This window comes from Sturnus vulgaris, chromosome 4, assembly GCF_052056855.1.
Source record: "Sturnus vulgaris isolate bStuVul1 chromosome 4, bStuVul1.hap1, whole genome shotgun sequence".
NCBI lineage: Eukaryota > Metazoa > Chordata > Aves > Passeriformes > Sturnidae > Sturnus > Sturnus vulgaris.
The window spans coordinates 60,474,250-60,489,024 of record NC_142246.1 but is presented as its reverse complement, the minus strand read 5'-3'; the positions used below and the strand labels follow the sequence as shown (position 1 = coordinate 60,489,024).

The following is a 14,775-nucleotide window of genomic DNA, read 5'->3' as shown; positions in this document are numbered from 1 at the left end:
CTTCCAAATGTGCACCTTTTCAAGGTGTTTCCTGCTGGTACCCTGAGAACAACCTGACTGGTTTGAGTGGAGAAGGCAAACTGTCCAGCCATTTAAATCCATTTCACTCTTTTCATAAACTGTGCTTGCTAAAACATCTTCAATTGGCTGTTACTTCACAGGGCTGGGATGTTTTTTGGAAAAGAGAGAACTTCTCTGAGGAAGATGAGGAATAAAGAGTTCAGGGAGTGGGGAAAAGCTGCTACTTTGCCTTGATCGAAGGATGTGCAAACCACAGAGTGGACAATGGCAAAATGAAAGTGTAGCCTTGATCATGTAATTAAGATATTCATATATTCACGCTGTTAATAAGGAAACAGCAGCCTGTTAATGATCTTTTGGAATAATTGAATTGGAAAATCAGAGATGTTTCCAGCCAATGCTTCTAAAAATGCAGTGTGTCTTTCCATTTTTCAGCACATGTCGAGGAGGAGGCCTTCTAAAAATTACTTGTTTTACACAGCCTGAAAAAGCAAAGAAAATTTTTATTAGGTGATTTAAATTCCTTTTAGAGCTAAGTATTGATGTCTCATTTAAAATGAGGTACTTTACTTCTGCTAGTAAAATGTACAGAAGTGTTACTTGAGTGAGCTGGCCTCTTGCTGCCATTATTTTTCCTTAGTACTTCTATCAGCTTTCAGGTTTTAAAGTTCTTAGAGTATTGAGGAGCTTCAGCAAAGCTATCCAGAATGTATTATTCTTGAGCAGGAGTTCTGTCATGAAAATCTGGCTCATTTAGTTCAACCATTGAAAATTTTCAGTCTTTGTCATCACTAGTACACAATATGTGGCTGATTTATTTGCCAGCAGTGGTGTGGAGTTGAAATTTTGGGGTTTGAGAAGTTTTTCCTGTTAGATAGAAAGAAGTAAGCTCCGTTTAAAGCAGTAGGAAACTTGAATGGTGTTTCTTTTTGTATATTTCAGACCCCCAAAATGTAATGCCTCCAACTTTTCAGAATCAGTGCAATACAAGTCTTACATTATTAAGTTACTTAGAACTTTGCAGTGTATACTGAAGCTTATAAGAAATCTCAATATTGTTACCTTAAGGGGTTCTGCATACTTTGAAAATACCAGTAATTTTTTTCTAAAAGCATGTGTAATCAACTTTGTGTTGTAATCTGAGTGAACAATGTAATTTCTGTGATTTACCTTATTTTGGTGGGTTTTGATGGGATGTTTGCATAGTCCTCGTGTCTTAAGGGTGGGATTTGGGGTTTTTCATTCATTTTTTCTTGAAGTCAAAAGTGTGTCAAGACTGGCTGGTGATAATACTGAAAAGATGTTTTCTATGATGTTTTTGAGATGTGACCACTTGAATTGCAAATGAACAATTTAGCTTTACTTTGCGAGGTTGAATTTTCTATGTATATTTTTTGAGGTCAGAAGAACAGTATTTTTGGTGTCTGTGTAAATCTGAGAATTAAAATGAATGCAACTCAACCTTTCTTAGTTCACTGTCACAAAGTCAAAAAAAACCCTGCAGTTTGGATTAGAAGGTCATTTGAGCTTTAAAATTCACAAGTCCAGAATAATAGTCTCCCCAATGCTTAATAAAAATAGTTTGAATTTTGATGTAGCATGGAGGTTGGACTAGATTATTTTTGAATGTCCCTTCCACCACTCCAAACCATTCAGTGATTCTGTGAAAAATGTTTGTTTTTCAGGTAGCTGTGAACTAAATGCTTTGTAATTTTTTTCCAAGGTTTTTTTATTTAGATGGCTATAGGATTTACATGTCTGTAAATATGTATATGACATCTGTAGGATTAGCTGTGTAGTGTCCAACTTCTCTTCTGAGAGAATGGTATTTGAACCAGGATTTTGTCTGAAGCCTTTTGTGCCACTTGCTGTTGTCAGTATTTAAATTTTTCTACACATGCAATTATTTCATCAGATTTTGTTTATGGTAGTTAAGACTGTAGTCTTGTATATGAGAAAGTAGGTAAAATATCTGTCTCAAGTCTTATGCTTGCAAAATTAAAGAAAGTGCTCAAGGGCCAATAGCAAATGTTTGATGCACTACAGAATTCAGATTTCCTGTGTCCCACAAAGAATTTTTAGCTGCAGAGTCATTGGTACACAGAAAATGTTGTCTCTGCCTGGAGTCAGTTCTGTAGTGGGTAAGGCCTGGGTCCTGTGGGTCCCAGCCTAACTCAGTCCCTTATTTTCTGTCGGGGAGAGGCACTGGAAGACTTTTTCTGAGATTAGCAGAGCATGACATGATGTCATGCATGCAAACAAAGGATGAGAGGTCACCTCTAATTCCCTGACTCTTTAGTGCCCTATGTTTTATTTTAAGCTTTAATGTAGTTCTTTTCGTGGAACTTACATATCCTTGATTTTTTTTTTTTAATGTTTTAAGCAACTTCCTAGGAAACAGTAAAGTGCTTTGTACTGTACAAAATCCAACTTAATTAAGTTGTTGTACACATGGCCATAATCTGGGTGTTGAGACTGAGTGTGATTACTTGAATGCAAGTCACAAGTTAATTATTGCAGATGATGAAGTTGTAAAGTTAAGGAAATATTCCATGAATTAATATGACTATAACCAGATGCTACAAAATTTCCATTTCCTATTTTAGGGGAGAAGTATCTCTTGCTCTAGTTTCTGAATTTGTAGATCAAGAGAACTTTTAAGTGTATCTCTGGGAGAGAATGAAGTTGTACTGCTGGCCTTTCAATCAACATTTTAAATTTTAGTTCCTTAAGGAGCAGAACTGTAAAAACCAAATTCTGAAACCGTGACTAACTCTGTATGCATAAATTAGAACGATACAATAAAGACATATGTCTTATGAATGTTCCAAGTGTGTATTGAATTCTTAAGGACACAAAATGTACATATATGTGGAACCTCTTAGATATATTACACATTTATAGTCTATATATTTATACATACTACTTTATACATATAAATAAAATATACATGCAAAAATGCATGTGTATATATGTATAAAACACATATTCTGTGGGCTATTATAAAAGTGTGGGGCCAAAGAATTGAACTGACTATGCAAACAAACAAAATCCTTTAATTTTCCTATCAAGCTAAAAATATGTCAACTAACTCACTTGTTTTCTCTCACTAGAAATGACTACCCCAAACAAGACCCCACCTGGTGCTGATCCAAAGCAGTTAGAGAGGACTGGCACTGTTAGAGAAATAGGCTCACAAGCAGTTTGGTCTCTCTCATCCTGTAAGCCAGGTAAATCACAACAATAATGTAAAAAGCTCAAGGTACATTTATGTTTTGGAAGGAAGACATCCACAGCAGTAAAACTGCTGTAGTGTAGGCTTTTGTTACTACAAATAATGTTTGTCTTCTATGTGATACAATATGAAACTTATAACTGTATCAGAAATCCTGCTATGAGGAATTGTCTCATATGAACTAAACAGAACTCTTACATATTTTACTTTTTGTTGTTGTTGTTTACATAGTGAACAAACGAAACCATGTGAGCAGAATCACAGCACAGTGAAATTGTTTCTATGCTTTGGCATTGTCTAGGTGTCTTCTGTTTTTAACTAAGGATGACCATGCAGCTGGGTGACCTAAATGTTCTGCCTAAACTTTGTAACTTTCTATGGGCTTAGCCATTACAGGGTGGCCCTAAAACTCTGCAAGTAAAATGAACCTGTGGTCCTGAGGTGCAGTTAGTGATACCTGCTCAAAATATCTGAAAATCTGTATTCTTTCCCTTTGAGGTGGTTGAGTTGCTATTTCAGGAATATCTGTTGGGAATTGATCAGCTGTCTTGCTGCAGCCTAGGGTCAGTGATCCCTTTATATCACAATATTGTGTTCAGGCTGAATGACTTTGGTCTGAAATCCTGGAATATTGGAGAAAAATGTCTCATGGTTTTGTTGCATAAACAGGCTGAGGGAAATTTTTTATTGCAGATTAAACTTCAACTGCTATATTAGAACTGCAACTAGTATGAACAATCAATAAAAGGATGTGATTAGTAAAAGGACAAATGAGGGAATAGAAAATACAAAGCTGGAGTTGCTTCTTCCAATGTGATGACATTAACCTTTAGGGATACTGTTTTTGCCATCTATTGTGTAGTACTTGGAAAAGCAAAAATATATCAGGACATGACTTGAAAAGAAAATGTTACATTTGGCTAAAATTTTATAATGAATGGTCTCTGCTAATGATTTTTCTTTAGTTCAGCAGTTAAGTTACAGAAAAGGTGGAAAAGTCTAACTGTTAATTATTTCTCTGGCAACCAATATAAGTTACTACTTAACCACTTGAAATTCCAGGACATGTTGACATGGATTTGTGCCCCACAGACCTCAGGAGTATTGAACTTCTGCAGATTCCCTTATTTCATTTTCATGTCAGAAAAGCATAGGTGCACCTTGGATATCTAGAAATATTTCCTAATATGTTATAACTTGGGAGACATTCATTTGTAACAGTTGAAGAAGAGCTACATTTGCATCACAGAAATGGGATGTTTAAGATTATCACACTTTCTTTTTCTTAGGGTTTGGAGTGGATCAGTTACGAGATGATAATCTAGAAACTTACTGGCAGTCAGATGGATCACAGCCTCATTTGGTGAACATCCAATTTAGGTATTAAAATATACTCCCTGTGGGTTAGGGTGCTTTGTGTAACTTCATATTGATTACCATTCAACAAGATAGGAATTCTGGAAGTGCAAGAGCTCCTGGGTTAGTTCTGTTACCCAACTGGTAAGAAGTCAACATTTCTAAAAATGAGATTTTCAAATGTTATGATCACTAAATGCTAAATAAGCAACGAAGAGGAATGTTTAATGGTGTCAGTTGTGACAGCATCACATTTACTCATATAAGGTGACTTATGTCCTGATTTTGTGTTTTTGAGTGTCATTTGGAGGGTAGAGGACTCCTATGTAACCTAACAGATGAGTTTGAGAAACCTCTTTTTATACAATCCTGTGTAGGATGCTTTCAGTATTTTTTTTTTTAATCAAACTTGAGATGTTTGTCCCCCTTTTTTATTTATGTTCTTGAGAAGGCCTTGGTCTAATAAGAGAGCCCATATTTGAATAGCCTAACTTAATCTTAATTATGTACAAGTGCTTGTTTGGCATCTGTTTCTTGATATACTGACATTTCTGAGGGCAGGCAAAGGGAAAGGTGAAAATCAACTGTGTGCATAATGTAATGTGGGAAATCACCTAGTTCTTCAACAACAAGTTTCTTATGAATTACTAGGCACACTTAGATTCATTTTCAGAACATTTAAATCCTTAGTTATTGCAAGCTAGCAACAAACTCATCCTGAATATTTTTCTTTATGATGCTTACATAGCTTGTGTTGCTTCTTGCAGAAGAAAAACAACAGTGAAGACCTTATGTATTTATGCAGACTACAAATCTGATGAAAGTTACACTCCAAGCAAAATCTCTGTCAGAGTAGGAAATAATTTTCATAATCTCCAGGAAATCCGGGTAGGTCAATGATGTTTTGCATTCGGTCTTAAAACAGTTCTTTCTTGTTAGGACATCAGATGTAATAAAGTGGTTTTTGGAGGTAAAATATGGTATTGTGCTTGAAGGGGAGAAATGGCTGGGTTTTTTTTGATGTTTGCTTTTAGTTTTTATCTTGTAAGTTTAGTAGACTGGTTTCTGTTTTTTTTTTTAATCAGACTCTTTTACCAAATATCATTATAATTGAATATGTTAATAAATTAAGTTTTACTTTTGAGTATTGTTTCTAATCTTTTTCTTTTTAATACTGGACAATCACGGAGATGTAAAGATTTTGGATGGGATGCAGTTTTTTAACAATATGAAGGAAAATCCAATTTTCAGTTCTTCAGATCAGCTTCAGATTTGAATGAGACAGAGTTGTAGTGTTTTGTTAGTGTTTTTATTTATAAAATGATCAAATCCAGTATTTTTATGGTGATGCTTCTAATCAGAACTGTGATAAAGGTTTAAGTTGCTTTAAGTGCTTGGTTTTGCTTACCTTTTGGTAAACAGTAAAAACAGATTTGAAATAATCCATGATCTTGGTGGACGTCCACCTTGGGAACTAATTGGGTTGCTCATAAGCAGGTATCTTTGCTCATTCTGGGTCGGGGTAGCCTCATGTTTCAAATTCCTCTTCTCTGGAGCTCAGCATTTACTGACTGGTATTTTGAGAAGGTTTAACTTACCAGCCTTATATGGCAGGTATTGCAATAACAGAAGGATTGGGACAATGAGAAAAGGGTGGTGCTAAATAGTGCCTTGAATTTTTACTTCTGGGATTTTTATTTTTTTCACTTTGGTTTTCAGTCCCAGTGATTCAAAGTCCCAAGAGCAAGTTGTAAGTGCTAGGTTGTGGATTCTGTGGGAGTAAAAAAAAAGTGTATCAGAGATGTCTGTTAGCATTATGTATTTGTCTACATCCTTTCACTGATTTGTGATGTTCTCTCAAGTTTTGACCTATAATTTTATCCTAAATCTTGAATGGAAGGCTCTTGACAGGTTTTATTTTTCTTTAATTAATTAAATATTCTTTTGGAAGAAATGAATCACCACGTTATTTTAACTTTCATCAGCTGCAGATTCTGCCTTTCCATCTTCCTAATTCTGTCGTAGCAATTTGGGAGCTGCACAGTATCTGAAGAACGGCAGCTGGATCCTTTCCCCTGTTAGGCTCCGGGTCAGTTTCCCGAGTATCCACTAGATGTCATTGTTGTCCTTAATTATCACTTTGATTTTTTGCACTTTTATCTGCCCTTCAATAACTAAATCATTATTACCCTTTTTGTAGTCATGCTTAGTGCAGCACTATACATCTTGCTGCCTAACTTAAGTTTCTCATACAGTGGTAAACTCCTGCTCTTGAGGATATTTGTGTTATTAACATATTAAAGATCTAGAAAGCAATAAAATGTATAACAAGTGTATTAGTTTTCTCCGGTGTCTCAGGCAGTATTTTTTTAGCTCTTTTATTGCCAAACACGGGATTCTATGCATAATGTATGTAGTTAAAAATGATACTTCTGTATGAAACAAGTTACTAGCTTTTTTTATGGTATATGAATGTGACTATAATATGATGCATGACAGAGTAATTCTTATGCATACCACATGCTCATGTGCTTTTTTTACTTCCAAACTGAGGAGAAAATATGGTCACGCTTCTTATTAATGAGATACAGTACTGTGATGCTGTAAAGTGCTTGTGACTGTCATCACTGTGATGTTACCTGTTGCTATCAATTTTCGTATTTCTTAGAATGCTTGATACCATTTCTTAAATTTTCCTTCAGTCCTGAAACTTTCTTCAGCTTCTCTGACACATGGGAAGGTTATTAAAACAGTGTGAACTGTTATGAGCTCCTTACAGAAATCTGCTTAATTATACAATGATTCCATTGGCTTCAGTACTGATTAACTGGGTGGAAAATCAGGCTAAAGCATTTTATATTTTTCCATGGAAGCTTGCCCAACTCATAGTGTCTAATGAATGTGTTTCCTTTCCTAATGGTCTAATTTTCAACACAATGCAATATGCTGTTAGGCTAAACTTTGTCACAAATATAAGATCAGCTTTAGTTTGTATTCCAGTATGTAGGCATATCTTTTTTGGAACCTAAGATGAATTTATTTTCTGAATAAAAGTTTTCTTCCCCCAGGTTTGTACCCCATCATAACAGTGAAAACAGCTTTTGCAATCTGGCAGGATTATTCCCTTGCCCACTGCAGTTAAGGTGTGTGCACTCAGCTTTCTCCTATGACTTAAGAGCTTTTGTATCGCAGCTGTCAATCTTGGAGAGCAAATATTTTCTCCTTTCCAGTGAAGTCTCCCCACATGATGGAAAGTATCTTGTCTGGATAGACAAGATACTCTGTAGAGGCATTTTTGGAACAGCATCCAGACTCCTCAGGATATGATTTAAATAGTACACTTCTTCATGATATGAAAATAGCCCACTGCAAAGGATGTGAGTGAAATGCTGTCTATGAGATCTCTGATTTCTTCAAGTGATGCTTACCTGTTTATTGCATTTGTACCTCTCTGAGACATTTAGATGTTCAGCAGTTCATCATGTTGTAAGAAGACTGTTTTGATGTTAAGTGCACATAGTATTTCAGGGTATATTCTCTATCCATATATAATATATATACACACACACACGTTGTAGTTACAGTGGTTTCTGCTGTCAGCCTATAATGTGGGGTCTTTACACAGACTCAGGTGAAAGCCCTCTAATCTTAATACAGCTTTGATGGCAACAATATGAGGTCTTTGTTTTAGGTTTTTCTTGGAGTTTTTTGCTTTTCCTTTGGACTGCTGTCTGGTTTGTTTTCAGTTTGTTTTCTACCCCTTTTGGCCTTGCCTGGTGTTTCATAACCAGGTACAAGCACAGCAGCCTCCCTTGTGGCCTGGGGTTGTGGCTGAGCACCACGGACAGGGCTCCTTCTTCACTGTTTGAAGAGATTCTGCACTAGAGAGGGGAATTACCAACTGAAGGAATGCCTAAGCTGGGAGGTTTTTCAGAGGCAGTTACCTACTGTAATGCCTTTACTCCTGTGATGTCCAGTGACTGTCGTGAAGAGGTTGGACTTAGCCAGACATTTTCTGAAATCCAGTGGTAAGCAATCTTCACCTGTTTTCTGTACATGGAGCAAACTTAGATCCTGAGGAGTGAGGACCTGGTAGCTTGTCACAGGGCTGTTGCAAGGTAATCAGTCAAGAAGATGTATTCCTGTGATTCTCTAATCAAACATCTCAAAGGTACATTTTAAACTGCTTTCCACTGAAGGTGGAGCACTGAGTTGTTACTTCTTTGGATTTCTGACTAGGCTTCAGGTACTTTGGCTAGAAACCATTCCTCTGTGTTCTTTCTTCCATTTAAGAAAAGAGGCATTTCTGACCACTAATTATTCTTTGGGTTCAGAATGTCAATTAAAAATAGTCTGCTTTCTGCAATCTACTCTTAATGCTAAGAGAAGACTGAGTAAACTTCAGTTTTATGGAATTTCAATCTATAGTCTTTCCTGTCTGTCTCTAGGATGCTCCATAGACATAATCATCACACCAGTTGTTAATTTTGATTGTTGTCTTGCTGTTAATGCTGGCTGAGTATGGATTTGTTTCATCAAGATGCACACAGGATGCTAAAGTTTACTGGTGCTGGAAATCTGCAAAGCAGGGGAGTAGAATGCTCCACTCGTATTGGTTAGTTATTAAGTCTTGTGATTGATGTCCAAGGGTAGGAATCAAATTTCAGAAACAGGGTTATTTCCATTTGTACTCTGTACAAATTTCCACCTTCCAGCAGAGGATATTTTGTGAATCCCCAACTGGGATGTTCACATGAACTCATCTTTACAAAAAGAAGGCAAATTAAATGATGTAACATCACTGTTCCCTGCCAATATCATCATCACAGTAGGTGATATGACCTTTTCATCATTCATGTGCTTATGGAAATAACTAATATATGCTTCAAACTGTGGAAATTATGAATAGAATTACAGTTTTCCTGCCCTTTGATACTGTAGAATGGTAAGACATCAGAGCAGAACTTACTGTGCAGTCATGAAAAATGCAGTTATTGAAATAGCCTTTTATGTATATGAGGTGTATGTATACAAATAGGCAGGTCCACATTAGAGCTAGTAGAACAGTGGAAGATTGTTTTGGCCCACGCACTATAAAATTGTTAAGCAATCTTATCTTGCTATAAAATAGTATTTTAAGAGAAATAAGCATCTCTTCTGTAGAGGAAAACTAAACATAATTTTTATACTGTAGTACATGTTGCCTGTAAAAGATATTTATTCTTTTGTATCTGAGCATTCAGAAACAAATCTATGAAGGAACCTTTTCTTGCCGCAGAAGGGCTTAATTAGGTAAGGGTACCTTAAAGAGGCCCTCTATTTTTAATTCCGTCAGTCTGGCTTTACTTTCTGAAGCAGAGGAAAAGCCATGTGAAACAATGTGGCAACAGCTCTGTGGAAGGCAGGAAGTTGATGAAGTACAGAGCTTTCCTCGAGGGAACTCAAGTACAAAGAGCCTAGGAACTCATCGAAGCACTGAGTGTTACATATGTGTGAAAGCCTCTCCTGCACTTACAACCTTTTTCATGATTATTCATTTAAGTTCCACTATGGAAAAGAAATTGGAAAATCACTACCCTCACATTAAAGAATTTTTTGCTAATATCTAATCTAAACCTTAGTTTAAGGCTACTCTCCCTTGTCCTATCATTACATCCCCTTTTAAGATGTCTCTGTTCCTCTTTTTTGTAGGCTCCCTTGGGTACTGGAAGGCCACAATTAGGTCACACCGCCACCTTCTCTTCCTGTAGCAAGTGTTTGATTACCTTGTTTTGTCTTTTTTATGTGCATGAAGTTCTAGTAGGAGGATTTGGAAAGATTTCCCCCAAATCTTTGTTTGTTAAATATTTTACTTCTGTTAAAATCTTTCTGGTACTAATGGCTTAAAAATTCAGATTTTTAAAATTATATGTTATCAGTGCAGGTAAACTGTCCTCCAGCATGATGGGGGAATTTTCCATTGGCTTTAATGCAAGCTTTCACTGTTATATTCTAATTACAATATTTCAAACAAATTCTCTGGTGGACATGAGCACATTGCACATAGTGCTCTGTGTGTGAGGAGAAGGAGCCAGATGCTTGAACTTTATGTTGAAAACCAACTGCAAATTTCAGTGAGTATGTTCTCTAGCACTCTTTTGAAGTATGTAGGATTATCATATTAGTTAGGGGAAAAACTGCTGATTTTCCTTGGTAGTTTCTTACCTTCTCTATATCCCTGAAAGATTTATTCAGGGAAGACTTCAATAATGGAGATCAGTGCACCTTTACCATTCCTACTTAGTATAAAGGAAGGATCTCTTCTTCAAAAGAAGATATTGTTATGAAGGGGGCACCTGTATATGCTAATAAAAGTTCTGTGAGTAGGGTCTGTCATTTTTCCTCTTTGCACATTTTGCCAGTGGTGTGGCCATGCTGCTCATGTACAAAAGTTCTAGCTAGACTTGTGGAATATTCTTTTTTTTTAGCTCTACCAAGTTCTGCAGCTGATTAACGCACACACACACACACACACATACACATTGTCCTTCTGGCTTTTGTGGAAGCATTTTATGTAGCCTTTAGCCCTTAGTGCTACATATAGCTTTGTTTCTTTTAAACCATAGCTTTTTTTTTTTTTTTTTTTAATGCCTGGATAGAGCAGAGATGCTGATCTGTCTCCCTTTGAGGGCATTACCAAATTTTTAGAGCTCTCAGAGTGATCAGTCAAATTTCCTGTGTTCTTTAGCTCCTAGGAATTGGTCCAAATATGTATACTGATGTACAGTAGATCATATCTATTTAAAACAGTAGCCCTCATGCCCTTCACTGCCTGAAATTTCCAAGTTGTAATCAAACTTATGTGCTATCAGGCTGAGGGAAGGAAAGCATGTTTTTCTTTTACATGCTCAAAATGTAGTGAAAATCCCAGTGGACAGTCGTGTTTACAAGGGTAACTGTCTGCATTCAATTGTGGGTTATAAAAGTGCTTGCTTGAATAAATACACAGAGCTATCAGACAGAACAACCAATAGTTCGTTGGACTAATTGACCTTGTCAGTAGAATAGAAACACTTGCAAATAAAATTCCCATTGCCAGCAAAGTTGCAACTGAAAACCCCTGAAGAAACTGTGTATATCCTCTAACTATCTTGGAATGCAATGATTCAGGCAGCAGACATGTGCAGTGGGAGGGGGCAGGAGGGGGGAATCATTAACCAAGAAAGTTGTACGTACCAGCAGTTTTCAGTGGGCTCCTTTTGCAGTGTGAGGCTGTATTCATTCCTCAAGTCACTAAGTAGTTCACTTTCCATATTCAGAGTTATGTTTTTTACTAGTTGTTACTACTTTTACCATCCCTTGTGTCCCCCTGCGTGATTCTTTTTGCTGGTCGGCTTTTATTATAATGTAGCCTTTTTAGAAAAGGCAAAGGTGTTTGGCTGGTAACCACATCATGTTGTAATGAGGGTGGAGTGTGTTTGTCATTCTGCAGCAATGGTTGACTTCCATGAATGCCAGTGTCCATAACCACACAGGCTGTGGCAGTTTATCTTTTTGAATATATTCGGATTGCATAACAGGGGAAAAGAATCGCAGTAAATATCAGAATATCTGGTCTTCCAATCAAAAGCATGATGGAACAATTTTTTTACTTTACCCAGTGATGAGTCATGTATCTTCCCTTAAAAAAAGGAAAATATTTCACTCCAGAAATAAGTCTTCACAAGTGACTTAGTCATATATCAGACATTTCCTTTTAAAAGTTTGGATAATGTCACACAGGTGGAAGTAGTATTAAAAAAAAAAAAGCAAAAGTGAAAGACACAACAGGCTTCACTGTGTATTATAAAAACATGATTTTATTTTGGTTATAAAACAAAACAGGAAAAATGGCATTTGGAAAATAAAGTCTGAAAAACGGTCTAGTTAGCTGCTAAATAAACTTCAGAGATGAAGGTTTAAAAAAACCCCAAGATTTGTAAAAGGAAGGGGGCGAATAGTGTATTTCACCTTAAGTAAGGGACAATGTGTAATAAGGGATTTTGTGGTTTTACAGCTCGGTGCATGTGTTTGAAAGCTGTTCTCTCAGCAACGTGGGTGGCAGGTTATGCTACCATATAATGTATTGTAGTTGGCTCTCCACACTTGTCAGGGTTAGCGTTCAACCATTCGGAAAATTTTCCCATTGTTCTATCATGTGAACCAAGGCTAGTGTTGAATTCCCAATAACCTTCTGCAGGAAAAAGAGGTTTAATTAGAAAGTTTGAAATTTGATTACTTCTGTTATTGTCTTAATGCACTTCTCTCTAATTTAGGTGCTTATCTGCAAATGCAATCAATTTTTTGCTCAGAAAGATGAAAAACAAACCTAACTCTGTACTACAGTTACTTCCACACTTTAAAAAGAAAACTTGTATACTCAATTCTGTCTTTCTTCAGCATTAACACTCTATTTCCATCTTAAACATGTTTGCTTTAGATGGATCATAGCTTTTGGCAGCTACTGCATTTTTAGCAAATAATACTGTTTCTAGTAAGAGTTGCAAAAAAAAAAACTTTGTGTGAGGTCCTTGTAAACTGAACCTTGGGAACGTTATGTTATTTCTGTATTTTCCCTTCTTTTGTGCTTCTTCTCTATTTGTGTCATGGTTATAAATTACATCGTTTGAACTAGAGAATTAAAAACATTTCATTTTGGGATTCCTGTAATTTTAAAAAAATAGAATGTTTGTTTTGTGTGTATTTTTTTTTCTTTTTACCTGTTATTTCAGAGGCTGGCACGCAGAGAAATAAGCAGTTATGGTATTGAAATTCCATTGTGCCAGCACCTCCGGGGCATAATCCAAAAAAACCAGAAAAATCGCCTGCTGGGTTGTATGCAGTAAGCTTGTGTGAACATCAGTGTCTGCTGTTCACACATCATTTTTTTTACTGGAAGTTCCTGTTGGAATAAAGGTTCTGTGTTTGGAGAGTGCACTGGGATACTTGTTGGTCAATGGTTTTTCAAAGTTTGTAGGGATTTCTAATTACAGTTTACCAGTGTAAGCTCACTAGATACTTCTTGCAGATAATCATTAATGTTTCAGAAGTAAGAGAAGCAAGCAGGGATTTGGCAACATAAAAACAGTGACAAGAAAGATCTCGGTGCTCTTCTCTTCCTTTAAGCATTCTCTCCAAGACTGAACACGGGAGAGAGAAATAAGGTGGGTGGATGGAGGGGGAGGTGACAGCATGACAGAAGATACTCACATTCTCAGTTTCCCTACTTCAAAATTTAACCCCTTCCCTTCCTTCCCTCTCCTTTTTTAAGTGTGGTGTCTAGTGGGCATTTTAAAACATCCAAGTGCCTCCAGCATTAGAGCTTATGGTGGGTGTCAGTGTGATGCTCATCTAGAACATCTGCATGGTGCTCAGTCAGGTGAACCCCCTCGGTTGATCAGAATTCATTTGAACTGTGGTTTACAAAACATGTGCTACTGCATGCTTGCAAACTGGAGCATGTAGCAGCATCTACTTTATCTCTTGTGTTTGATCTCTCTGCACTTGGACAGAAGGATGGAGACCCTGGTAGGCAAACTGTTTAATGCAGCTTTTTACTTGGGTGTTTGAAGGAGTTCTTGGGCACATAAGGCTTCAGGGTTTGAACTAGGGAAAATGAAAATCTTTGTCTTTGTCTGGCTGTATCATTTATTGGCTTTTGAGGAAGCAGACTCTAGACACCTGACCTTGCAGTTATTTAGCAGAGCAAGGAGGTAGGTACCATTGAAGAAACTGTCTGGAACCAGGGACACTTCTTTGATATCAAGAAGGCAGCATGTTAGAAAGGAGATCTTGGAAAAGTGCAGCAGACCTGTATTTGGAAGGGAAATTATATTTTTCTGTAGTAAAGGGCCCTGCATGCTACATGGAAATTGTTAAATAAAGAGCTATTTCTCTATCTCATTTTTCTTCTTCTACCCTACCACATTCTATAGTCATGTTCTTTCCCATTCTGTGAGTTCCCTAGGCCTGAGTAATCCAAAATTATCTCCTCTGGTTTTGGATTCCAAATGTGATAACATTGTGGGAGTCACACCACCATCTTTACTTGAAGGATGTAAAACAGTTGTGTCAAAGCTGACAATAAGATGCTGCTCACTCACTCTTGCTTTCCTCTTTCTGGAGAGGTTGCTCACCATTGGGAA

General features: G+C 36.8%; 1 protein-coding gene across 5 annotated transcripts in view; it reads left to right on the top strand.

The window, feature by feature from the left end:
- Window positions 1–14,775, top strand: part of ANAPC10 (anaphase promoting complex subunit 10) — a 32,393-nt gene that overhangs the window by 3,221 nt on the left and 14,397 nt on the right. For all 5 annotated transcript variants that reach the window (XM_014880561.2, XM_014880563.2, XM_088164069.1 and 2 more), the window contains exons 2-4: window positions 3,135–3,251; window positions 4,546–4,636; window positions 5,380–5,500. In XM_014880561.2, the coding sequence (XP_014736047.1) occupies window positions 3,137–3,251; window positions 4,546–4,636; window positions 5,380–5,500 (327 nt within the window). In that variant the 5' untranslated portion in view covers window positions 3,135–3,136. The remainder of the gene's footprint in view (window positions 1–3,134; window positions 3,252–4,545; window positions 4,637–5,379; window positions 5,501–14,775) is intronic.